At 38.2% G+C, this 27,512-nt stretch overlaps 1 protein-coding gene across 1 annotated transcript in view; it reads right to left on the bottom strand.

The window, feature by feature from the left end:
- Positions 1-26,309, bottom strand: part of smc6 (structural maintenance of chromosomes 6) — a 28,358-nt gene extending 2,049 nt beyond the window's left edge. The window contains exons 1-25 of the mRNA XM_088930308.1: positions 26,260-26,309; positions 22,185-22,330; positions 21,508-21,625; positions 19,279-19,384; positions 18,800-18,936; positions 17,933-17,994; positions 17,642-17,722; positions 16,541-16,642; positions 15,205-15,324; positions 12,943-13,041; positions 12,339-12,485; positions 10,288-10,376; positions 9,654-9,818; positions 9,361-9,539; positions 8,838-9,039; positions 7,279-7,393; positions 6,493-6,653; positions 5,956-6,091; positions 5,706-5,786; positions 5,067-5,237; positions 3,147-3,284; positions 2,646-2,791; positions 1,034-1,159; positions 420-525; positions 134-286 (exon numbers count right to left, since the gene is read on the bottom strand). Coding sequence (XP_088786434.1) covers positions 134-286; positions 420-525; positions 1,034-1,159; positions 2,646-2,791; positions 3,147-3,284; positions 5,067-5,237; positions 5,706-5,786; positions 5,956-6,091; positions 6,493-6,653; positions 7,279-7,393; positions 8,838-9,039; positions 9,361-9,539; positions 9,654-9,818; positions 10,288-10,376; positions 12,339-12,485; positions 12,943-13,041; positions 15,205-15,324; positions 16,541-16,642; positions 17,642-17,722; positions 17,933-17,994; positions 18,800-18,936; positions 19,279-19,384; positions 21,508-21,625; positions 22,185-22,319 — 3,075 coding nt within the window. The 5' untranslated portion in view covers positions 22,320-22,330; positions 26,260-26,309. The remainder of the gene's footprint in view (positions 1-133; positions 287-419; positions 526-1,033; positions 1,160-2,645; positions 2,792-3,146; positions 3,285-5,066; positions 5,238-5,705; positions 5,787-5,955; positions 6,092-6,492; positions 6,654-7,278; positions 7,394-8,837; positions 9,040-9,360; positions 9,540-9,653; positions 9,819-10,287; positions 10,377-12,338; positions 12,486-12,942; positions 13,042-15,204; positions 15,325-16,540; positions 16,643-17,641; positions 17,723-17,932; positions 17,995-18,799; positions 18,937-19,278; positions 19,385-21,507; positions 21,626-22,184; positions 22,331-26,259) is intronic.
- Between the last annotated feature and the right edge of the window lie 1,203 nt (positions 26,310-27,512).

Here is a 27,512-nt window from a genome sequence, read left to right as displayed (position 1 = left end):
TTTAGAGTCTACTATACGACAAGGCAAGGGATGTCACTATCCTGTATTCTGTTTAATCCATGTCCTTTGACAATTTCCACTACTTTAATGTCCCTCTGCAACTCCAAACCAAGTGATAAAAACAAAAACATACCATGTACACATCAAACTCATCCAGGCAGCGGAAGGGGCTCTCTGCGATGGCCCACAGCGACAAGACGAAGCAGACTGTGGAGAAGGAACGCTCTCCCCCAGATAATGATCTCATATCACTCAGAGCAGCTTTGTCGCCCTCTCCTGGTTGAACCTGCCATTAGCCAAAGAGGAAAAAGAACACACAAGTTACTGTATGCTGGGTCCAAGACATCTTAATCGAGGTCAATGTAGACAAGAAAAAGCCATGTTCAGCTATACTAGATGCAATGAAAAGCTTCACTTACTGCAATTGAAAGAGCTCCATTTTTATGGTCAAATGTCATTTTCCCAGAGTATCCTCGCTGTGCCAGCAGAGAATCAAAGTAGTACTTGCATCGCAAAGAAAGATACCTTCCAAGAAATTAAAAATATGTTTACAGGTTGTTTTATGTTGTTTATAAGATTAAGTATCAGAGACATAAAAAAGAAAAACAGTACAACTGCAATCATTTTTGATTTGGCTTAGTATGTATAAATGCTTGGCACTGATCTACCTGACACACAAAACAAAGCTCAGAAAACCTTTTTTGGCTAACCTGTCCACTCTATAAAACATATGTAAAAGTCTCATTAATACCAACAAGAAAAAAATTCAAACTTCACTGTGTTGCCATTTTATATTGATCAAAATCAGAATTTAGAATTTTCAGACTTCTAAATGGAATAAACATTTGTGATTTCCAATTATAATGCATATTTTGAAAAATACAACACCATTATACATTATAATTAACGTCAGGGTGGCAGGTACTGAAGAAAAGCATTAGGTACACCACGATGAATTACATGTTTTTTTATCAACCCAATGAAGGAAGCAAGACTCAGATCTACAGACTAGACCGAATCACAAGTCACCTACATTCTCATATCCGAGTAAGCTTTGTGTCGATCATTCATTATCTTGCCCAGCAGAACAATGAACTTTCTCAGGTTCTTCATCTGCAAAGAGATGTTTCTGTACTTTTCTAATGCCTCACGGTACTGCCTACAAAACAGGAAATATGCACACAGAACCAGAAGAATATAAAAATGTTTTTTAGTAAGCACCAGCCATGAATACAATTCACTTCTACAGATTTTTTACAAAGCAGCAAAGGGACATATTGCATATTTAGTAATTACTTCCATCTCAGCTTAACATGTTCTGGGGCTTTTTGGATAGAGTAGCTCTCCCAAGCACAGGCTGAGCTCTAGGATCACAGGCTCAGGCCTAATGACACCTGCTGTCTTCGACCACGATTCCCTAAGAGGGAGAGCAAAACTGGCTGAGCATCACCTAGCGCAGGGTGGGACTAGTCAGCCAGGGCTCTCTCGGCAACACAGCGACCCAGGCAAGTTGGGCCTGTCTTCCACTCAGCTCTGAACAGCTAGCGATTAATGATAAAGGCGACCTGCAGTCCCAATTTCTCAGACCTATTATTAAATCTCAGTAACAAAATAAATTCAGTGACGTTACAGAACAATTTGATAAATCGAGAATGAAGCACAAAATCATAAAGTTTGTGAAAGTACTGTAAGTCGCCACGTTGTCGCAAACTCGCCTTCGAGTTCCCAAGAATTGAGATGTGAAGTGACCCTTTCTGTTCGCTAGTCACTGTAATGACTAATGCAATGTGATGTACGAGCAAATAAGTACAGGTCGTGCAGCAGACATTTCACAGCAGAAATGATCCAACATAATCTGCAATCCAGAGTTAATAAGTAAGTACTATGAAACTGAAATCGAATGCAATATTTCTATTGGAAAAAAAGAAATGTATTCACAGGCCTGCTTGTTTACAATGTCATAGGGTCGCACATGTCACAGTTCTGCCTCGTTCTGAATTGCAAAACTTGGCGCTGCGCAGACCTGGAAGCTTAATCTATTTTGTGATGTAAATTGGCGGTTTTACAAGTTACTGTGTACATTGTACTTTTATTGTGGTTTGAAATGCACTCATCTATGATGATTCTTTCTAACCCCAAAATATAAAAACAGCACTGCAGTTCCCCTTTAAAAGACAAGCAACTGCTGACAAAAGGAGGGAGGATTAGAGAAGTCTGTTGACACTCTCTGGAAGTGTGCGCAAACTGAGACATGAAAAACACACAATTGGCTATTCTAAATTGGCAAGGACAATGAAAATAACTAGTGGGGAAAAAAAAGAGCAAGACTTTTTGTAACTGTAACTGCAGCTAAATTCTGACAAGTTTGTATTTGCTCACAATTAATGGTCAGTAATATACACCTCGGCTATGATGTTTGTCACTAACGAGTATTTCTGCTCTCTGGGAGTTTTTTTCTTGCAAAGATTACAGAGAAACAAGATCTTTTTTGGACACCACATTTCCTGCAAGAAATATTTTCCACTGGCACACATTTTGTGTCAGAGATATGAAGGAGATGCACTGTTCTCATACCACAATCCGGTAGAACAAGATGACTATCTTTTCATGGGCTGCGATCCAAAAAAAACTCTGCACTGTTTTACCTAATAATCTCTTCTCGGTCCCCTTGCTGATCCTGTTGCGTACTAATTTTCTGCCGCAGGCGATTAATCTCGCTGTCGAGGCTTTTTGCTGTTCTCCTAACTTCAACAGGTTCAGCACAGATCTTTTTGGCTTGAGCAACTGATTCCTGTTGAGACATTTGACACAGCAAATACAAATAAATAATCAAATTTATATATAACCTCTCTATTCCTGCCTTTTCAAAACTACAAAAAGGACAGAAGCATTTACAGAAAGCTAAAAATACTTGTTAGAAGCAATCCTGTTTAAAGTTCCTTCCTGTGTTTTTAAGAATATACCAAGTCTAATTTTAAGTATAGCAGACAGAATGGTTTGATATGAGTTTCAGTTGCAATAAAAATGAAAATATTTCCCATTTTTCTCATTCTAAATTCTATAGTTTTAAAGTTTTATACAGCAAATATCTCACTACGAATCTTGTTTCAGCACTTTGCGCTAGGCTGGCTGATGTTAAAACATACCTGCAATTGCTTTTCTTTTGTCTCCAGGTCTGCCTTCAGTCTTTGAATTCCACTCAAATGTGCCTTTCGTTTTTCTTCGTAATGCTTTTTGTGGTGCTTACTTCTTTCCACTTCCTGATCAGTTTTGCCAAGTTCCTCCTGTTGAAACACAAGACGTCCTTGTAAGGAAAAGCTCACAAAATATCACTGAGAAACAAAATGGGCACCTGAAAAGGCTCCTCTGGTAGAAGGATGTGCATCTCAAGGTGCCAGAAAAATAGGTTACCAGGGATAGAGCTGTTATTGCCAACTGAGACAAGGCTTCACCGTCCTGATCCAGATGTCAAAGTCATGCTGTAAGAATCACAGCTGTCCACTGCTCTAGGACACTATTTTGTGTTCTGAAAACCATCTGGGGGCAGCAACCCTGTCACCGCATGACTACATTTAGATAAGATAAGATAACTGTATTGGCCATATAACATTTCTTGCATTAGGAATTTGTCTTTTCACCCCAGCTTGCTCTCCATGAGACACACAGGCACACAGACGGGGAGAGAGAAGCTTGGGGCCAGAACGCAGGGTCAGCCATTTATACGGCGCCCCTGGATTCCTCTGCCGGCCGCGGGATTTGAACCGGCAACCTTCCATCCACAGGCGCAGATCCTGAGCCACAGTGCCACCGCTCCGCTCCGCCGTTTATCTCTCTACCTACTTCCTGGTACCCAAAGATAGGAGCAACTACCCCATCCTCTATCTTGAGGAATTAATAGCTTCCCTAAAAGGCATCCTGCTTTATGATCATATATACAGTACATGAGCTCCATTCAGCCCAACAACTCGGACTTCAGGATTTATACTAATGCATTTGAATCCACACGATGACCACTGCAGATACTGTTCTCAGAAACAAAGGACTGTCTTAGATTATAATTGTAGATTATGTCTTTTGCGACTGCTTTCCCAGCACCACAAATTGACTGCCCACCGGGCGTGTGTGAACGTCTCAGGTTGTTTAAAAGAACAGACTGGAAAAGGTCGCAATCCTGTCTCAAACGAGTCGCAACTGTTGGGCGAAACGCACTACACATGGAAGGTTTTCAGAGACCTTTTGTGGTGGAACCTGGTCTTTGTGGCTAAGCCTCGTTGGATAAATAATTCTGGATGTTCCTATGAGAAATTGGAAAATGAAGAAAAGTGTTTTTGAGTTTTGAAATATAATACAATTTCCAGTAACTGTTACATTTACAAGCGTATCAATGTGTTAAACATACTGGAAATCAAAGTCTTACAGAAAACCATTACAAGGCAATGTGAGACAAACACTGTCCCCCTAATCTTGGCCACTCTAATTGCAGCAAGAATGAGACGTAGCCAACAGTAAAAATAAGTGAACAGCAGGATGAAAAAAGGACTATTTCATGGCCTACTACCTTCTTACCATTACACAAAGACCACACCAGGGACAGATATTGGGTGATTGAAAGAGAAGCAATACCAGAAGCCTGTGGTGGGGGGGTATTATTCACCCTGGCGATTCGTACCCCCAGGTCTTCCAGCAGATGGGAGATGTTAGCATCTGCTGTTAAAATCCGTATATTCCCGTGCGTTACTAATTGTGCTTAATTTACTGAGGTGAATACACACATTTCTATTTTCTCCCTAAAGGCAGGTTTGTCCTTGGGACAAATGGGAGGGTATTCTCAACAAACGACCTGATGGTATTTTTGAAGCAGACTGCCTAGAATCTTTCAAGATCTTTGCATCAAAAAAATACAAGTACCCAAAAAAGCTAGATATACCTAAATGCCTATTTTCAACTACAAACTTCATACCCTTCCAGGTTTTTGAATTCACCAATGAGACAATACACTGGAGTTCAGTAACAACCATTTCATACAAGGTTACACCACCTAAAAACAATTACAATCATGAAGTTACCTTGATTGGATCTGCTTCTTCTCTTATGTTATTTATGTCTTCCCTGTGCTTTCTATAATTCAGTTCAGCTTCATCTAAAGCTTTTTTGAGCTCTTGCATCTTCATTCGGGCATCCTCAGATTCTTTTAAAGCAGTTTCCAGTTTGTTGCTGATGTCCTGAGACTCCTCTTCCTGTGCCAAACAATGAGTTATATTTTCATTACAAACAAATGCCACTGCATTACTTACCCAGCAAGGATTGCAATGCTAAAATCTCAACAAAAACCATCAACAAACATTTCAAAAGTACACTGTAAATGTTTTATTTTTTTGCTCTGAATCTTACTAATTAACTGTAAAAGTTTACTGTAGACAAAATGTAACACCATAGATAAAGTGGATAAAACTGAAAGTATCATTCAACTTGAATAAAAAAATTTCCACAGGATGTTTGAAAACTGCCCTGATAATCAACATTCTTTTTTTTGCAAGCAGTTCTCAGCCTTACTTTAGCATTGTAGCTTACAATACATGTTACCACCTGAACAAGGCTAACAAACAATTCTATTACATTTTAATATATAAATTATTGTATTACAACTATGAACTGCAATATTTAAACTCTATTTAAAGACACTAAAATACAAAAATTAAGCTTACAAGTGCACTTATGTCTTCTGACTGGGGTTCCTCAGTGTTTTGTAGATCAGTAATTTCCAGTTTTATTTTTCTAGCTTTTTCCTGTATAGGAAACAAGACTAAAGCATGAAGGATGAACATAATAAAACAAAAACATCAACAAACTGTTTATGGCTTTTAGAAAAACATTTATAAATAATTCTGATCCTATAAAAATAATTGCAGTTAAAATATCAACCAGAGACCATGAGAAGTACACAAAATGAATCACCTTTGTGTTTTTCTGATTTTCCAGTGTTTTTCGATGCAGATTCTCATTGCGACGGATCTCCTCCTCTATAGTACGTATCTGCTGTTTGAACCTTGCGATGTGTGCCACCTGATTTTCTATTTCTGCCCTCCGATGCCTGTGGAAGAAGACTAGACAGTGTTAATTCCACACTAAGATTATTAATATTGATTAGTATTAATATGAATACCAAATACTTCATGAAAAACTTTTAATCTAACCATACAGAGAAATTTTTTTTTTAACAATATCTACATAGCTGGTCAAGTTTAAAAACCAAATGCACAAAAAGTAAGTAAGACGTATAAGACGTATAAGATTACAATCAGTATTCAGAACTGAGAGTGAAGACCATCTGCTTGTACCATGTTACTAGTTACGTGAAAACACAACAAGCTAAATGCTGATTAGCTCTTAAATCAGATCAGGGTTAAATCACAACTTCCTACTATAAATTGTGTAGAAGGCCTATACAAAAATGAGTCTGACTGCAGTAAATTTGGTAAATTCCATACGAACCTGATTTCTTCCTCTAAATCACCACTCAAGAACTGCGCCCTCTTATGCTCGTTGGAATAGTAGCGGTTGGTGTAGACCTGGTCTCCATCCTGGGTAAAAGCTTCACGGCAGTTCCTTGGGGGACTTCCACACTGCATCACCTGACGGGCGTCTTTGTTGTTCTAACAACACAATATCATCACTTGGTTTTAACAGTGAAATCGGAGAGCAGCCCGCACTGCTTTGAAAGGATTAATAAACGTATCATTTTGGTTTGAGGTGAAGTCCATACTAAGGCATTAAAGTAACAAGCAAGGCATCTGAAATGGCTCAACTACTAAAGACAGTCGCCCAGAGTGCAGATTGAGCCCGAATGTTCAAGCTCTCCTGGTTCACGCTCAAGACACTTTATTAGCCACAGGACACCAAAGCCTTATGATGCAACATCATCTCTGGGGAAATGCCTGCTGCCTGAGAATGAGCTCAGTAAGAGACGCATGGCTCAACCAGCTGGTGCTAAAATTTTAACTACGAAAATCTGTGCAGGCAAAACACCTCACAAAAAAAGGAATTTTGTCATTAACCCTTAAACGCTTCGAATGGCGCCTTTTCTAACAAGAATCGCAGCCTTCTTCTTATACTACAAAAAGAGTATTCTTGTTTACGCGATTCAAATACAGAAGAAAGACCACAAGTGCATTTTTACGTTTCAATGTTAAAGACCTTCCCTTGAATTGCAGCATTTCAGAAGGAAAGGGTTGCAAAAACATTTGTGACGATACAGCATAGTTAAAAGAAAAGACATACTTTAATCAGGAGGACTGTCTCTATCCCTCTCATGTCTATAAGACAATTTGTTATGACTGGATCCTCTATTTCCAAAGCCTGAAGAACGGATGGGAATTCTGGGTGATTCACAGCCCTAAAAAGAAAAGCCTAACGTTAGTTTTACATGTCACTTTCAACGACCACTTATCCAATTCAGGGACACGGTGGCCTTGAGCCTGTCCAACGCCAGTCTATCGCAGAAGACAAACAGACATTGACACACTCATACCAGGCCCAGTTTTTACAGAAGCTAATTAAGCTAACAGTGTATGTTTAGCACTCCAGGAACTGAACCCAGGACCCCAGCGCTACAAGGCCATAACACCATTCTAGTTTCACATGGCTCTAATTAAAAACTGTTGATCATATATACTGTCTGATAGAAATTCCCCCAGACATCTGATTAAAAACTATTTCTTGAAGAAAAAAGTATCAACCACCTGCAAAGTTTTTTTTCATTAAATTGAACACTGTAAAATTTACACTCCAGTATTTTGCTTATTAACAAGTTTCAGAGTTGCATTGGCAAAAATGACGCTGATCATTCTATGAGTCATTCGAATTACATTGAATGAAAGTATTCTGAGAATTTATTCTGATTCATCTGACCCAAATGTCTTTAAAATGTTGATGTAAATTTCCGATATAAAGGGTAAGTTCCAATCAGTTTTAGCCAGCTTCAAATGTTAAAGAAGTGACATTTTCACAAAAAGTATAACAGTCATGTTCAGCCCTCCATGAGTCAATAAAATGCATTCATGATCTCTAAAATCAGCCCTGCACAGAGGATAAGTGTTTTGTTTAATGGGTCACATTGTGGCCTCCTGAATGACTCAATCAGTAAAGGTGCTGTTTTCAATTCTGTTACTACTCAGCTATAGCATGAAGAATGATTGAGCTTTAGTATAGCCAGGGTATCATCAGTTAGCTGGACAAACGACTTCAGCTGATATTTCAGGCGCTTGCAAGCACAGGACAGGCAGTAAGACACAGTGGACTGAGGACTATGCACCGTGTGGAAGGGGGAAAGGCTCGGACAAGTGCATTATTCCGAAAACATAAGCTGGCTTTGCAGGTAACAGGGTCGGGTTTGCAACTGGACCAAACTGGAAGCGTATCAAAATAAAGAGAAAATTATCACTGATCCTAATTCTTTCAAAAAGGACTTGGCAGAACGTAAGAATTGTATAACTTCACATTCCCAATATTTTCTGAATGTGATTCAAACTTGGCAAACTGAGCAACTGCTGTGGAATTCTGAGCAAGACCACATTCAGTCATTTCAAATTAAAACTAAGACACTAAGAAGCTCTACAGTGTTAGGTGCATTACTTTCAAGAAAAATAAAATTCCTTGCTCATTTATGAAGGACATTACTAAAAAAAACATTTTAAACATGAAATGGACAGAAGGTGACTTCTAAGGTCACAAAGAACATCACATCACAAGGATGTTTGAAAACAACACAAGAAGCAGTGTTCTAACATTATTTTAAAAAATAAAATCATTAAATTAACATAACAAAAATCAAATCATACCTATGTCTTGTGTTGTATTCTGTGTTTGAAAATGCGCTCACAATAATCTGGGGTCTTCTCCCTTGATTGTAGTACCGAGACATAATTGTCTGCAGCATCTTCTCATCATTGTAGTTGTCACAACAAAAGGCCATCATAAGTCCCTTCAGACAGCTCTCTACAGCTAATGCAAGGTCAGGGTATTTAAGCCGTATGCAGAATCCTGAAAAACATATTTCAAAATCCACTATACTGTGCATGGACTATTCAATAAAGAAACCAAAACTGGTGGCTGCTGATTAAATAAAGAAAAAAATAATTGCATTTTTTACACCATACCATGATTTAATAATAGTAGACTAACAACTGACGTGCAATTAGGCTGAAGGCACTTGAGAGAAAGAAATATGCACAAAACAGAGCACAGATGTAACTATAAAAAAGATGTGCTATACAAGACCTTTATGTCTTCCACTATACTTAAGTATTTAGAGTAGGGAAAAAGAAAATATTCAGAAACACATAAAAAATTATGGGACTTTACCAATAGGTCCCACAGGTTTCTTTTTAAATAGTCCTCTCCTGTTTGCTTCATCAATGTCTCTCAAAAGAGCATGCATATATTCCCCAAATCTCTTAATTTTATCCGTTCTGCTGGCCTCCACAGCACTCAGTTCCCTCCTTTTGGCATTCGTCAACGCTTGAAGATCTCTCTCTTCACGGCTAAGACAAGTGAATGAAATGTAAAATGAGCATGGAGGAACACGGGATAAAGGTAACCGTTATGCCAGATACTATTGTGTGACAGCAGGCACACCGCCACGCTGACTGACACACCTCATCTTCGCAAGCTCTTCTTTGTACTTCGTAACCACCTGTCGAAACTGGTCCAGCTGCTGGCCTAAAGTATCATCTTGGTCTTTCAGAGACGTTAGCTGGTCCTCAAGTGTGGCAATTCTCTCCAGTCTTTCCCGCCGGTCCACCTCAGTGGACTGACTTGCGCTATTGAAAGACGACATTTTATTGAACAGGTTGCAGGTAAATAACATTTTCGAGTTTCTCACACTCCTACTATGTTGAGATACAATTCGGTACTCACTAAAGTAAATATCGTCTGCAACTTTGAGCTTTTCATTATACACACTTTAACCTTCCATCACTTTGGTAAAGGATTATCTTGGTCTCATTTGTTGATCAAAGTTCTAAAACTCTCCTGACCTAACTGACACAAAACATAGGGCCCAGGCAACCAAGGAATTCACCAGGAGAGAAGAGTGAAAAATCGAACATTTATATGTTTTGACTTTGCTGTCCCAGTACTTTTGGATGGCACTGTATATGCCCAAGCACTGTATATGCTTTTTTTCTTGCTTCCCCACATGGGGAATTGGATCACCTTTGCACTTATCAAAGTAAAATTTAATTCAATGTCTCAAGACCAGAAGATAATGAATGACAAGTGTGGAAATACCTGTACTTCAGCTCCTCAATGTGCTTTGTCAGCTGCTCTTTGTCCTTCTCCAAGTGCTTCAAGTTAGTCTTACAGCGATGATATGCAGCCTGACAAAGGAATCAGATAAGAATACAGGCATTAGAATATGGGAATCAGCCCATGATGAAGCTCAAACAAATCAGACATTTACTCAATGTTAAAACAAGAAGCATAGCTCATTTTGTTCTAATTCTGAGAAAAAAATAAGATGACCATACATAAAGTGTAAAACACATTATAAATGAGAGGAGGCAGTTCAGCCCATCAGACTCACTCAAGAGTTAGTAGCTTTTTGACTAAAGGATCTGATCCAGCCATTTTTTATATAGAAACCAGGGTATAAGCTTCAATAATATGTCTGGGTAGCTTGTTCCAAAGTTCCACAACTGTCCGTATAAAGATGTAGCTCTTGTTCTCAGTTTTACATGCACCATTGTTTCCACTTTGCCCTCCAGTTGGTGTTTCACAATTTATTCCTAAAAATTCCACTAGGTTGATTTTGCCAATGTTCTAAATGATTTTGAATAGACTACAAATATTCAGTTTATTTAACCTGTCGGTGTGGAACATTTTCTTAAAATCCAAAATGCATCGGAGGCTTTTCATTGAGCCGATTCCAGACCAGCAAATTCATTTTTTTGTAATTTGGTGACAAAAATTGCCTACGATATTCTAAACGAGGACTTACTATTGTTTTTTACTATTTTAACATAGCACCCCTTGGCTACAATTCTACCCTTCAAACTATACATCTTAATATTTTTTGTATTTGTACTGCTTCCCTGAATTGTCTAGAAGACGCTAATAATGTATCAATACAAACACTTTAGTCTTTGTCTTAAGTAGCCTCTACAAGATCAGTAATTCCCATTTTGTATTAACAATTTATGTTTTATCTACCTGCATGCAATCTCCTGCACCTGTCCACATTAAATGTCATCTGCCCAATCTGAGAAGTCACCTCTTATTGTACTCTCCGTATTCAATTAACACACATTTTCTATCACGCATGTCCCCAAATGACTACCGCCTATAATTTAAGAATCAATCCTTTATGAAGAACTTCATCTAAAGCTTCGGAAAAATCTAAATACACTATATACTCTGTGTTTGATTGTTGCTTCCACAAAAACCTCATAACAAGTTAGTTAAGAATGACATGCATTTTCTAAATCCATGCTCCCCTTAAGTCCTCTTTCTATAAAGATGATCCCCTAGATTGGTTTTGAAAGTTGTTTACATAACCTTGTAAGTAATGGTCAGAACTGTCTATAATCACTTGGTTCAATATTATCACCCATTTTATGGAAGGGCAGCACATTAGCAATTGCTGTACGAATGCCTAAGACAACTTTTCTCGTTTCCATATATACAATTCATAGGATTCCATCTGACCATGGAGATTTATTCATCTTGAGTGCTTCTGGTTCCCAAAACATGTCTGCCTCCCCTACGTTAAAACTATTTAATGAAGAACTTTATCATTCTACTGCCTGAAGGATGTAGTTGATTTTTTTCTTTAGTAGCTATTTGAAATACTAATTTAGTACATCAGTACCGTAGTACCATTTCCAAAGTAGCAGCAACTGTTAAAACAACTTGCAAAATGAACAGAACAGAAAATGGCTGTAAACATATTGGCAACATAGCTGCGCAGTGGTTAGAATTGCACTGGGTCCTTGGTTCATTTCCTGCTTTGTTTCTCCTTGTGCTCATGTGGGTTTCCACTGGGTGCTCCAGTTTCTTCCCACAGTCCAAAGATATAATTCATTGGCCTTGGTGTGAGAGTGTTTATGTATGTGTTTGCCCTGAGATGGACACTGTCCATTGCTTGCCAGGATAAACCCTGGCTCCCTCAAAACCATTTGGATAAAGTGGTTAGAAAATGGATGGATGGATGGATGAATGGCTGTAAACATTACAAAAAAGTATCACGTACAATTGACCGGGACAATCGATGGGTGGGGAGGGTGACTTCATCTATATGAGCATCAGTTCCTCTTTGTGGCTTTAAGTCTTTTCAAACTCACCTCAGCTTCTTTGCACGCTTTGCTCCTTGCCTGTGCTTCACTCTTCAGAGCTGAACACTGTGGATCCAGAACCCGGACCCTCTCAGTGATGCTCTCCAGCTGACCATGGATCTCTTTATACTTCTTCTCAGCTTGATCCACCTTTTCCTAGGGAAAAAAACAAACTGCTTTAAAGGATCTGCCTACACAATGTGCACAATGTTTCAGAACTGACTTTTTAATAGAATACAAAGGCAAGAAAACCTGTGTAACACAATCATCTGAATACTTGGTTTATGCATTCCTGTGTTACATATTCCCTGCTGTAATTCCCTCTCCAGTAAGAAAGAAATCAAGGCCTCTGTAAAACCAAAACCTACAAACCAATTGCAGAGGAAGGACAAAGTAAGAAATGGCAGATTCTTGGTGGCAACATTTCAAACAGAATGAGGCCTACAGTATATTCAAAATCAATGAACGCTACAATATCAGATCATTACCCTAAATTCCTCAGATACTTAGATCCTCAACAAAAACATAAATAGAATTCATTCTATTTACTACTTCTAAAAAACTGTGTCAACTAAAGATAATTAACCACAATTACTCAATCAAAAAAGTTAACCTTCCACTCTTCCACTTTCTGATCAAACTTCACTGTGGCCTTTTCTTCATGGGAAATTCTGTCCTTGATCGGCTGCAATTCCTTCTCAATTTCAGCGACCTATTGGAATCAAGCAAAATATTAAATGAACATGAAAATATAGCAATTAATAAACTCTATAACTGGGATATATTATCGACAAACAAGTATCTATATAAGCCACAATTACAGGAACAAGTAAAGGTTTATTCCATTCTGAAAAGAGAAGAAAAGAAACAACGTTTCCACTGTGGAGCCTTCTTCAGGACTTAGAGAAAGTGTGTAATTCTAATTAAACTAAAAACCTGACAGTGAACCCTACATGCTTAATAAGGCAACAGCAAATAACACATCAGAGATGTGACGAATTTGTGAGAAAAAAAAATAACAACTGGTGATTGACACCTGAAGAAAGCTCCACAGCCGAAACACTGAGCCTCCTTTCTTCTCCTTTCAGCATGGCAAACTTGATTTACTTGTTCCTTTGCAGTCTATGCATGCTGACTACTTGAACTACAATTAACTACTTGAACTACTTGAACGCAGCTAACTACTTGAACTACAATTATAGGAAGTTAGAACTTTTGCTTGCCCTATAAGCAATTATTATTAGCCTAGGAATCTGCTCACTTACTCTAGCTTGATTGAAACTGTATTGAAAAAATATGAATTCAAGAAATACAATTCAATGTCAATTTGATTCCAGTTAGTCACCAAACTAACTTTGGAATACCAAATCTTATCTGCAATCTGTACACCATGCTCATAACAAACACAACGTAGTATTCTTAAAGACAACTTATACTCAAGCACAAAATGATAACATTAGTTCATAAGCCTTTCCTGACAAAATTTGATTTGAAAAACATTTCCTGAGAAAAAGATGTAGCTTAGAGGCAGCCATAAAGAACCTGCTACCATCCAATATTTTTGTTCATGACCTCAAAAGATAGTCAGATCAAAGAACTGCTAAAGCTAATTCAATTGGTAATAGCTAAATTATTGATAAGTATGTTACAACATGTTTAAAAACTTTGAATTCGTTTATGGTACTACCTGTTTTGCAAACAACTATGACTATGACTAATATAAATAATAAAATACAAAAGATGAGATTGTGAATAGAAGTAGTGTTACACCTATTTATTACATATCCATTATTGTGCATTTGTTCACTGCATAACCCAATACAAAAATAAAATCCCAATTGGAAATGGGAGAGCTGAACATAAAAATTCTAAAAGCTCATTAATAGCTTTTAAATTATTTTGTAACTCAACCAATGTTGCAAAGAATTACATACAGTAGAATGTAATATATCTTTTTTTTAAAGACCCAGTCAAGGTAATATAATCATAACACTAGACAAAGTCAAATAAAGTATTTTCAAACTGTTTGAATCAATCCTTTACAACTAAAGCCTTGACTGCTCATGTTAAGGAGGGAAACCTACAGCAACATATAACAACAACAAATAAAAGTGCAAACACTGCTGGAACACAGTAAGCTGGATTCTCCATTCAGTTACGTCGAGTCCTTGAAAATGTTTCTGAAAACCAAATTAAGTGAATCACGTAACGTACGGGTGTACTCAGCATTTAAGATCATTTCACAGCTTGTCTGTTTTAATGTGATCACTTGCGATACACACAGGAATGTACTGCTGGGACGGCAACCTGCTGGATTCTCACCCCTTGATGGAGGGACTGGATTCTCTGTTTGCCAGTGAAAAGCATCGACTACAAATATCCGTTCTTTACTGGCAAGGTTTGCTGGTCACCGGCTTACTTTTAAAGAATGGTACAATTATTATTTGGCCAATGTCTCACAATGCCGTGACCATAAAAAAGCAATGTTGAGGTGTTGTCACAGGCAGGCTTTTCATCTCTAATAGAGCACCTCTGTCACCAGCTCACCAATGCCATCTGCAGAAAATGGCAGATTTTTCACAGGCTGTCCAGACGCTAATACCCAATACTTCTTTTGCTAGATTTATTTTTCATTTTGACTACGGCACATTCTATTCAGACAAAATATTATTTGATCTGTGCTCATGTTCATATTTTCTGTGATGTTGAAGGGAATCTATGTGTAAGTCCTTGACTAAAGGACAGAATGTTCATTCTACTTTGTAATTTGGTATATACCAGTACTCAATGTTCATATTTATCTGGTCTGGAAGTACTCAGCAGGACTGAAGATACTCAATGCTGAAAATAATAACAGAAGGATAATATGTTTTACCAATGCCCAGGCCATCTGATGCTTCAGTTCTTCAAGTTTGGCAAGCATCTCGTCTAGAGAAGCCAGACCCTTGTATTTATCTTCTTTTTCCAAATACTGGCGTTTTAACTCCTCCAGGCTCTATGATAAATTGGAAAAAAAAAAGGTATCTATATCCATTTTTAGCACAGTATATTAAACATTTGTTTTGTTACATTAGAATTAGACCAGGTTAAAGTTTAATATTAAACTTCATCAGCACAGGTTAAATATATTGAATTTAACTTCCTGAAAGTTTCCTTTCCGTATAAATTCTTGCAGTTTTCTATGCAATGCAGGTCTAGTGGCAGTTTTGTTTGTTTATGTTTACTTGCACATTAACTAGATGTATGAAAAAAGCAAAAATAGAATTTGTGAATTCAAAGTTCATGTTTATATAGAGAAGATCTGCAGTACAAGATGTCTTAAATTTATTGAGTACATTCTAACTGTACGTGCGTTGTAGCAGCCAGTGGAAAAGAGAACGGGCTGCTCTGTATGTGTATACTGATGGAAAAGGGATAATATAAGTATTACAGAAAGGAAGCAGCAGTACTTAAGAGTTCCCATTTCAAACCTGAAATATATTTGTGTAAAAAATCTAATTTAAAGCTGATTTCTACAAATGTATTCTATGAGTTGTTATGCACATCTTAAAATAAAGAGAATATTTTTTCCTTCCAGCATGGAATAAAACTTTACCTCTTCCTTTAAATGAAGACACCTGGAGATTCAGAGTACTCTGCTAGTACCTGTGCCTCACTGACACAACTTACATATTCTTAGGATTCAGGACTTTAAGTTTATTATGTACTGTATATAAAAGAGTAATTTACGGCTCTCTTTTTACTATTTCTAGATTGTTTCTGCTTCAGATTATAAACCAACACTGTATCATAAACAATGATGATCAGAATGTGATAATTTGTCATTTTTTCATAACTGACGGACCCAATGGATTATAACTACTGTATGAAGTGATTTCCACACACCTAATGCTGAGATTACCCCAGCATTTAGTGTGGAAATACTTTTATGAATAAAACCACTATCCTAGGTTAGCTCATCTGAGAATCACAAATAGACAGAGAAGAGTTCTTATCTTTACTGACAACATCACAACAATAGCATTTTGTACCAATGGTGATGGTAAGATAATGCTGATGACTAGTGTATACTACCGACAACCATTCCCTAAATATAGATAAGGTTTCAGTATTAGTTTCTCTGCAAATAAAATCATCAAAACCCATCAGCACCAATAAGGTACTGAAGACCTGGTATTTGGAACAAGATTTTAAGCAACTATGAAAGTTACCTCTTCGTGTTTTTCAATTTTACTAAGTGTGACAGTCCTCGTCTTCATAATGTAACTGTAATCTTCTTTCATCTGCTCCAGCTGAGTGGCTTTCATGAAAAACTGAGGGAAAATATATAACAAATAATTAATTCAAGAGGCCAAATAAAGGCAAGTATCAGTGAAAGTAACCGAAGACTACTTACATTAGCAGCCAGCATGACAAAATTACATGGAATATACCTACAATGAACAGTGGTGACACTTAACTCTGTGCTTATTTGAATGAATAGTGTAGCTCTTTGTTAGCTCTGTAAGTAGAAATTTATTAAAAAACTACTCAACCATATACAGTATACTGTATGCAACAGAACAATACTTTTTCTAAACAATAACTGTTTTTTGCAGGATAACTTATAAAACAGGATATATGATTAAAATAGCATATAAGTGGCCAAACAGCAACAGTTTAAGGCTCCTCCTGTCATTGTCAAGGGCACTTCAACTCTTTACTGCCTATCAGGACTTGAAATTCCCACCAGTAAAAAAGAATCTGACTGGACAGCAATGAAATGTCAAAAGACATTAGAGTGTAGAATCGGTAATCACTGGCTCATATTATTAACAACTACTTTCAACACAGGTGCAGAGAGACATCTCAGGACTTCCTCAGGAAGGCCCACTTTCTGCAAATGCTGTTGTTTCACGATGAAAACATTTCTGAGTCATCAAAGTAATCATTCCTACATTATATGAGCAATAAGCACTTCTTACTTTTGTTACACAAAAACAAAACACGCCCTAAAGGTTTAAGTTGCATATTATGATTATGTTTTACATTGTGGTTATCAAAAGGTGCATCAATATAACATTTAACCTGTCAGCAAACAACATTACACCCTTCATTGAGAAGTGTGTGCGTTATCAATATCACAGCCCTGAGGTACCACATAATTCACTGACAAAAACTGGACAATATAGCTAAATGAAAAATAAACTGACAAGTACTAAACAAGTACTTTTACACTAGTAGAACATCTAAAGAGCCTTTTAATTTTTTATTATAAATCTTCTTCTTTCTCATTGGTTTCTGATTTAAGTTCTAGATGCAGACTGCCTTACCTTGTATTTATCTCCTTCCCCTTTCGAATGTAGGAAGTGCTTACTCATTTCTTGGGTTAAAATCGACACAGGGTTATCAACCTGGACAAAATGTGAAAATGAACTATCAAGCACACGTATTTGAAGTTGCATTTCTTTTTCCTGATATCAATAAAAGTCCTTTGCCTTATTCATGACAACGCCGATGAACAATTTTACAGCCGCTGACACAGAAGATCTCGAGGCTGGTGATGAGACAAGACAAGCATCCCTCCAGTTCTTTAATATTTCTGAGCAAATCAATGCACACACCTGGATGTTGAAGTGATCCAGAATGGAAACGAGCTCCTCCTTTTTCGTTGACGTTAACTGACCTTTTAAGAAACAACAAAACTTTTCCAACAGTTCTGAAAAAAAGATAACTAGAATGCAAAATAAAGTGTCAAGTCTGAAACACGTTTATCACTTACTTTTTCTATGACTCTTTCTGCACAAAGATTTAACAACTTGATTTTGGTCTTTGGCTAGTGTCTCCTTTAATTCAAATGTTCGCTGACTCATAAACATTGTCTTTTTCAGCATTCTATACGTACTGCTATAACATATCTATGTAAGTGGAGTGCACACCAGATTAAAACACCAAAAATGTCGATAACACCATGATTACCACTAATCATTATATTAAAATTTGCAACAATCTAGAACCTACTGCAAGAAAGTCAATACAAACTTAGAGATTGAAGAGCTACCAGAATCCCACTCTATAGTTACTTTCTTGGTAAATAATGCAATACAATACAGGTGTATATACAGTAGTACAGCTTAGTATAGTACATAGATCCCTTTGTTTATTTTAATCCTATGTCATTTGCTGCTATATTGAATTTTGGAGCTCAATGCTTAATGATCAAGGAATACAAAAACATCTGAAGCCCAATGAGGAAGCATTAAAATTGCTTATCCTACAGCACTGAATGGTGTGAGGCAGGAATTACCCTCTCTCTCACTACACACCTGTGTCAAGAAAATGTCTGATCAGCATTTTGAGTTAAAAAAAGTAGCCTTGCTGTTACTAACTCTTTGAGAGAGTGGACAGTTGACCTATGTGTTGTAAAACTGAATGACTAATACAGTAGGGAATAAAAACATGTTTATTTAAAACAAAGAATAAGAAATTACCCATTTTGTTTTTTAATTTGTAAGATCTGACACCATCACTCGAAATCCTTTGTTCAACAATGATGGACTCCCCATATACCACAGGCTTGTAAGCATCTGGTCCTCTGTTGCGTAAAGTTATTGAGACATCTGCAGAACTATACATGCAAAAACATAAAGAGCTCTGATTACATATCTAAATAAGATCACCTTTGCCCTATAATTCTGAATATGTACTGCAGCTTATACTGTATGCTGATCTAGATTCAAAATGGAAGCAGTACTGACATTGCTGACATAAATGGTGGATAAAATGTAAAGAGACCCACCCTTATTAATTTAAAAAGTGACTGCCTCATTAACAGAAGCTGCTACTGCTGCTATTTGTTAACTATATCATATATAATATATAGTTAAATATTTCAGTTTGTGTTACAACAAGAATTTGTTGACAGTATTGCATGTATTTCAGCCTTATTACACATTGCCCCAGCTCTTACCTTTCTCCATCTTTCACAAATCCTTTCAAAGATGATCCCCTGTTTGTAGCCACTGCCTTACCACCAAGGCCAACAATCAGTGCTGTGAGAACAGCACTCTTACCACCTGATATCCAAAAAAGAAGAAATTATTTTGCTATATATGATTACCCAACAAAACACACAGCAGTACATCAAAAGCTGACATTCAACACATGACAAGACTCATACAAATGGATAATAAAAAGGAAAAAATGATTTACATTTCCAACATATTTGTTTACAAAGTGTACTATATTAATGTTTTGGTTCTGAGCAAGTAAGATTTCAACAAATATTTTTTTTTAGTTCAGATACAGTGTCTTGAAAAAATAAGCACACTCCCTAAAGATTATGGCTTAATGCATTTAAACATTTGGTTTTCACCAAGTCCTCACAATGTCCCAACAGTAGATAGAATTACAAAGGAACAAGTAAAGATTTATTCCATGCTGAAAAGAGAAGAAAAGAAACACAATGTTTTGACTGTGGTGCGTTCTTCAAGTGACAAAATTAGCCTCATTTAACACACACATGTATTCAACTCCTTCGTTTATTTTAAAAATGAGCCAGCATTCAATACCTCTGTATGAAATAGTAAGTAAACACCTTGTTTCAGTAACTTGTGGCACCCCTTTTAGAAGCAATAACTTGAATTACACTTTTCCTGTAAAAGCTTATCAGTCTCTCACACTGCCTGGCAGGAATTCTGGCCCACTCTTCCTTACAGAACTGCTTCACCTCTGTGATGTTTGAGGGCTTTCTTGCACGTACGTCTCTCTGAGTGCCACCATCTCTAAGGGTTTAGGACTTTGACATGGCTGTTCCAAAATCCTGTATTTCTTTTTTTTTAGCCATTCTATCACAGCGTTGCTTGTGTGTTTTGGATTATTGTCCTGTTGCATGATCCACTTTCAGTTCAGCTTTAGCTATCAGACCGATGGTTTCACATTTCCCTCTAGATACTCTGATATAGTGGGGAATTCATATTAGACTCAATAATAGCAAGATGTCCAGGTCCTGAGGCATCAAAATAGGCCCAAACCATCCCCTTCCCACCACCGTGCTTGATGGATGGTATGAGGTTCTTCTGGTCAAAGGCAGTGTTTGGCTTTCGCCAAACATGAAGTTTTGCATTATGGCCAAACAACTCCACTTTTAACTCATCTGTCCAAAGCATATTGTTCTAGAAGTCTTCTTTTTCATTGGTGACATTTTGCAAACTTAAGCCATGAAGCAGTGCTCTCCTTGGAGAGCAGGGGTTTATTCCTTGCTATCCTTACAAGCTTCTCTTTTCATTCGTTTCCTGATGATGGACTCACAAACTCTGACATTTTCCGTAGCATGAGAGAAGCCTGCAGATCGCTGGATGTCACCTAAAGGTTCTTTGAGACTAGGAGCATCATGGTGAGAATTAGGTAGGATGGCCACTCCTGAGTAGACTGACAGTGGTTTTGAATTTTCTCCATTTGTAGATTATCTTTCTTACTGTGAAATTCATATTGTTTTGAAATGGCTTTGTAACTTTCCCCAGACTGATAAGCAGCAACAAGGCAGTTACAGATTTATTTTGATCTGGGCATAATGTGTTACCACAAACCTGAAGGCTTTAGGCCAAACTTAAAGTTTAATCAAGTTTCTAATTTTATATACAGGTAGAATCTCATCCTCATGATCAACTAATCATTTGCACATTTTGGTGCACCTGACTCTACATACTCCTATCTGAAATGGCAGAACTAAGAGTGCACTTACTTTTTCACACAGAGATATTAAATGCTGGCTGATTCTTTTTTAATAATGACAAAGTAGACTTTTGTATGTTATTTGTCACATGGGGTTAGTTTTATCTGCTATTAGGACTTGCTGAGGGATAGGTGGAGGCCGTATATATCTAAATATGTTAAACATTTTATGGTTAACCTTTTCACAACACTGTATGTGGACATCCATTGTTTACATTCTCTTTACTTATAAACAATGCTCATTTTAAACATAGCTGAAAGCAATAATGAATCATTTAACATGAAATGACTGCACATAAAACTCATGTTAAAGGTCATGTCATGTGAAAGAATGTTAGCAAAAATTATCATTATATATACTGACAAATCACAAACGTATAATCATCACATAAAGACGCATTATTGAATAATTCTGGAAAATAAGTCAACACACATTTCAGTCAGGAATAGGAATAAGTGGACTTACTTCCATTATTTCCAACGACAAAGTTAACATTTGGTCCAAAAGTAAAGGGTCCTAGCAAGGCATGGCACATGAAGTTTTTCAAAGAGATGCTTTCAATGATCCCCACTTCTCCAGAAGTCTAAAGGAAAAAAACAATGAAATCCAAAAGGCAGATGGCTTTTGATAACTTTCCCTAATTTCATCTTAAATGCCTTGCAGTACAAGTTAGAGAAAACGTTCATGAGCAAAATGTAAAATTAATTTCTTGAGCATTGTGAAGTAGAAGACTTTAAATACTATTAAAAATGCTAAACTACAGCACATGCAGAATATTTCTGAAATACTGCCCCTGTTGTTTAGGACTGAAAAAAGAAACTGTCCAAAAGAAACCTACCTGGGAACTCTGAAATACAAGATCTACAAGACCAAATAATTACATTGCAATGACAGGATCCACGTTTTCCAAACTCCATGTGTACCTCCCATAATGACCTTCACACCAGATGCCCAATATTTTACACATTTTCCCCAGGTGAATCAGCAAATATGAAATGATTAAAAATAAAGATGGGAATTAATTCTCACAGCTTATGAATCTTACAAACGGGATCAAAGCATGTGAAAAAAATGAAACGTGCTGAGAATGACTGAAATGTGCCGTGGAATTGTTAGGATGACTGTAGGTAAATAATCCATACCAAGTGTGCGCTGTTGGCAGTGGCAGAGAAAACGTGTCTGGAGGAGTCGGAGTCCTCATCCGAGTCTTCCTCTGGGGCTGTCCGTGCCCTCTTGTGCGCATTCTCGCTTGGGGCATTTTGTTTTCGCTTGGACATTTCTTCTCTCTCTGTGAAACACAAAACTGCGTTGATACGCAACTACACTAACAAACATACACGGTTACACTACTCTATAAGGACATGGGGCCCTGAGATCATAAAATAAACACCTCAGTGTGTATGAAACGTTTCACAAAACCGCCACAAATGCGAATAACAAGATCCTGTGATGTTCACCCCAAATGTGGCGATGGTTTTTCAGCTCCTGTGTTCCTACTTGGCAGAGATTGAGAACCTGAGTGAACAAGATTTATTCTCAACTACACCTGACAGTACCCATCCAGCACACAAAGAAACCCGAGTTCTGAAATTATAGAAATACTGCATTTACCAGAGTAAACAAGAAGAATTTCTGACATTTATATAGCGTTTTTCTGGATACTCCACTCTAAGTGTTTTACAGGTAATGGGGACTCAACTCCACCACCACCAATGTGCAGCATCCACCTGGATGATGTGACGGCAGCCATAGTGCACCAGTATGCTCCCCACACACCAGCTATTATTGCGGAGAACAGAGTGATGAAGCCAGTTCATAGATGGGGATTACTAGGAGGTCATGACTGGTAAAGTCCAGGGGGAAAGGCAGCCAAGACACTGGCGTAACACCCTTACTTTTTTCAAGAAACATGTAGACCATAACCATGGAGAGTTTGAACCTCGGTTTACATCTCATTTGAAGGACAGTATAGTGTCTCCATCTCAATACAGGAGGTCTCCCATCCAGGTACTGACCAGGCTCACACCTGCTGAGCCTCAGTGGGCTGCCAGCTGTGAGTTTCAGGGTGACATAGCTGAATCACATAAGATCTTGCGTGAAACCCTCAGTTTGTTTAATACAGTATTTCCATAATTACAGAACTCAGGTTTCTTTGTGTACTGGATGTGCACTGTCAGGTGTAATTGAGAATAAAGCAAGTTAACATTTTACTCATACTAAGCTGTGCAAATACAGTGTTCACCATCTCAGAAGCATTCAGATCTTAGTCTAGAGTTACAAAGGAGTTTGGCATTTGAAAAATAATAGGATCATAGATTGTTTTCAGACAGCAAAATGAAGGAGAAGAATGAAAGTGATCCAAAAGTTCAAATTCTGAAGCTCAGCTTCCAACATAAATTTGGAGACTGACATTTGGAAACTCAAAAGGAAACTACAGGTCAAATTTAAAAGTGTTCCTATTTTTTTGCAAGGATAGACAGTTTTTACTCAGACATCTGCTGTACTTTCTATATAAAGGTGAGTACCTGGGCTCAATACATTTAATGCAGATTGTGTAGAATTTGAATCGGAGGTCCTAAGAGATATGACTAGGATCAAACAATGATATTAATGTAAAATGGTTCTGCCTTAGGATTTTTTTTTATTTTCATTTTTACCATGTTCAATTGTAATAGATTGATTAAATATCTAATGTCACAGACAGAGATGTGATGAAGGCTCAGTTAAAAGAACAGGAAGCTCAGTGTAATACTAAACTGATTTAGAGTGGGGGAGTTTTTTAGATTTTGAGCACAGGGGGGGGCGTTACAGCTTTAGGTGACACTTGGAAGAGTAAACACTTCTAACTTCAAAGCAGGATGTTTGCTGAGGTCTGGGGGATCCCTTGAGCAGAAACAATTGTAAAGTTTACCATAGTATACCTAGGTAAGTTGTGGATTAATGATTGGCAAGGAACAATACAGCAACATACATTATAAGATCACATTAAGACCACAGAAGAAAAGAAGAAACAAGAAGCAGTGAACAAGGAGAGGGGAGAGAAGAGTCGGGAGGAGTTGGGACTTGAAGCTTGTGTCAGTGTGCCAGGCGAGAGCCCCTACTTCATGATCATCCAAACCAAACCTGACTGGAGCTATGTATTGGAACCCTGCTAGAGAGAGTACTATTCCGTGTTTTTAGGGTGTTTTTGGGTTTCCTAGGTAACAGATACCTCAGTTAGAAACATCTTTCCTGCTTAGGGTGCAGTTTTGTGGATAGGGATATAGGCTCCAATTTATTCTGTGGCATCCAGGGTGCAGAGAGAGAGACTTAAGCTGCTTTCTAACTAAATACAGTGCGACCTGCGATGATCTCTTATGTGGTCTCTGTAGACATTATGAGTTTAATGCTTAGTAACAGTCCGGGGTTTTCTAGGTGACCAAAATGTTAGGACTCTGAAAGGCATTGTTTGTAAATACTGTACGTAGAGTAACTTGTGTGTTGTATATTTGTGTAGTTTGTGTCTTGCCGTTGTAATAAATATTTGTTTAAACAAGTGTGCCTGGATTATTACTCCTCTCACCAAAGCTGTGTCAGAGAACAAAGAATCCATGTGCCTCTAATTATACCTACCACTCGGGTATATTCTAGAGAAAACACTTACAAGTTGGGAGTTATCAATAATTATTTGACGTATTGACTGAAATGCTTCATAACAGGTGGTCTAGGTTCACTGTAATTCTGCCCCACACACAAAATGCACAATCATTTTTTCAGGTATTAAATCAGACTTGCCCAGATCTGCATAACCACATCGCACAATGAAACCACCAAATGAGTCGTTCCACGATTGCCGGGTTAAAAAATGAAAGTGAGCACAAAAAATGCATAGCTCAACTGCACAAAGCATGAGGAGAAGAGCATCAACTATCGGCTGATCACTTGGTAATGTAGTGAGATACCCTGGACTCCTGCTCTTCAGGTGGGATAGTTCTAGCATGTACTCAACCCATGAATGAGAGGAAATCATATACTTGCACCTGGAGAAAAGTACGGTAGGTTTCCCATGCATAAACAGTCACAAGAAGTGCCGACTAGATTAATGAGAAAAGCTCAGGATATAGTTAAGGTTAAATTATGCAGCAATACCACCGCAAACCCATCAAGAACCCTAAAATGCTCTTTGACATCTTTAAACAACATTTTAGTGAATGACTTCTACTGCATTATGCCAGCATCAAAGAGACTTGAATGACTACTGCATCCAGCAGAAGCCAGGCCGCAATAACGAAAGCCCCAGCCACGAAGTCGCATGACTCTTCAGGAGGGGGTGATGTTCACATGAAGCAACTACAGTATGTTTACCTCCTCTCGGCGTAATGAAAGGGCAGACTGAGAGAAAAACGCGTCACGGCGCGATCAAAAGGCTCACTGGTTAAAAAAAAAAAATGCAATACCCCCCAGCCCAACCACCAAACAAAACAACAACAAAAAAACATGCAATGCATCTAGCTATAACCAGGGATCAAGACTTGGACGTCAACACACAGGCACGTTTCCGTCCGTTCCTCCTCCAGGAACTGAGACTGCACTCCGCTGCTCTGGAGCAAACAGAAACCGAAACTGCGCTGGCACCGACTGCACACGCCGCCCGCAGTCGACACGGGGAGTGGGAGTGGGGTCCCGGGTGGATTCTGATGCTCGTGCTGGTTACCGGGGAGACACTCGTCGAGATGCTGCGATTGCAGGCACAGGCAGCAGTGCTGTACTGGGACAGTTTTTGCGTCGATGCTGGTACAGTCAAGTTTCCCAGGCCCGCAAAGCGGAAAAACTCGCCAACGCGATGAAGGGAGCCCCGAAAAGCAAAGTGGCAAAGGGATCACCCGGCAATTTTTTTTGTATTGAAAAGTTGACACAACACTGGAGGGTCGTTAAAGCACCTTATAACATAGTTTACGTAAAACACTCGATTTAAGACCATCACGTCGTTAAAACATCCGTTGTACGAAACGCGACAGTTGCTCAAAAATCAGTTTAACGAAATAGCGATACATCAACCATCAACCAGAAATTGTTTCCCCCCCAAAGTACTACTATTGCAGTTGCATTCATTCGCCGTATGCATTCACTGAGCATAAGTGTCACTGATATCTTCTATCTGAGAAATGAATGTTATCTCGCCCGGTCGCAATTATTACAGAAAAATACACAATATTTCTTGAGATAGCAATACTTTACCAGACTTTGTATACCTCCCTGGATGGGTGTCACATACCGCGCTCTTTCCGACTACAGGAATTCAAAATGCGCAGAATCCAAGAACCTGGGAGGTGATGGGCTCGCAAGTACCGTACTTCGCATAATAAGTGAGGACTACTATATGTCACTAAGTTTATCGGCGTCTTTTCATGGTGTCATAACGACTTCAAAAGCCCTTGTAAGATAACAAAAACAGCACAAATGATAGTCGTGTCAAAACATTTTACAAAACCTATATTGAACACAGTTAATACCTTTTTTTGACGCAAGCAACTAATATAGTTGCTTTCTTTTCACGCCACACAAAGACCCGGGTAAAGGTAAGATAAAGTCCATACTAATTTATTCCATTGCTAAACATGTGATGATGTTGCGGTTGCTGTCTTGTGGGATTTTGTCCCATTCTTGCCATAGAACATAGAGAATCATGTTTCTGCTCACTTTTCTCCGAGGCCTAGATGCCAAACCTCATCCCACAAATGTTCAATGGGGCTTAAATCTGATCAATCACAGGCATCCACAGCTTATCTGTCACATTCCTTCATCTTAACTGCGACAAGACTGAAGTCATGCTTATTGGCACCCCCCATCAACTTCGTAAAGCCAGTCCTGTAACCCTATCTGTAGATGGTTCTGTACTTGAGCTTCAATCTAAATTGAAAAACCTTGGGGTTATATTCGATTCTGGCTTAACATTCGACCCACATGTGCAGCATACTGTCAAAACATCTTTTTTTCACCTCAGAAATATTGCTAAACTACGCCCTATGCTATCACTAACTGTGGCTGAAAAGCTGATCAGCACATTTGTGTTCTCTCGCATTGACAACTGTAATGCTCTACTTGCTGGGGTATCGAAATCTACTTTGAACAAACTGCAGTATGTCCAAAATTCAGCAGCCAGAATCCTGACCAGGTCTAGTGGAAATGATCACATTACTCCTATCCTAGAGTCCTTGCACTGGTTTCCGGTTAAATTCCGTGTGGACTTTAAAATCCTCATGCTGACCTATAAGGCTCTGCATGGCTTGGCACCTCAGTACCTGTCTGAACTATTATCGCCCTACTCCCCACCTCGCAACCTTCGCTCTTCTAATTCTGCTCTCCTAACTGTCCCCCAAGCCCGTCTACATTTTATTGGTGACAGGGCCTTCTCTTGCTATGCCCCCAAGCTCTGGAACTCTTTGCCCAAGGATATCAGAGAGTCACCTTCTCTAAACTCCAGACTCAAA

Source organism: Atractosteus spatula, chromosome 2 (assembly GCF_055471065.1).
Source record: "Atractosteus spatula isolate fAtrSpa1 chromosome 2, fAtrSpa1.hap1, whole genome shotgun sequence".
Taxonomy (NCBI): Eukaryota; Metazoa; Chordata; class Actinopteri; order Semionotiformes; family Lepisosteidae; genus Atractosteus; species Atractosteus spatula.
The sequence above is the reverse complement of the archived record's forward strand: the minus strand, read 5'-3'. Positions and strand labels throughout refer to the sequence as shown.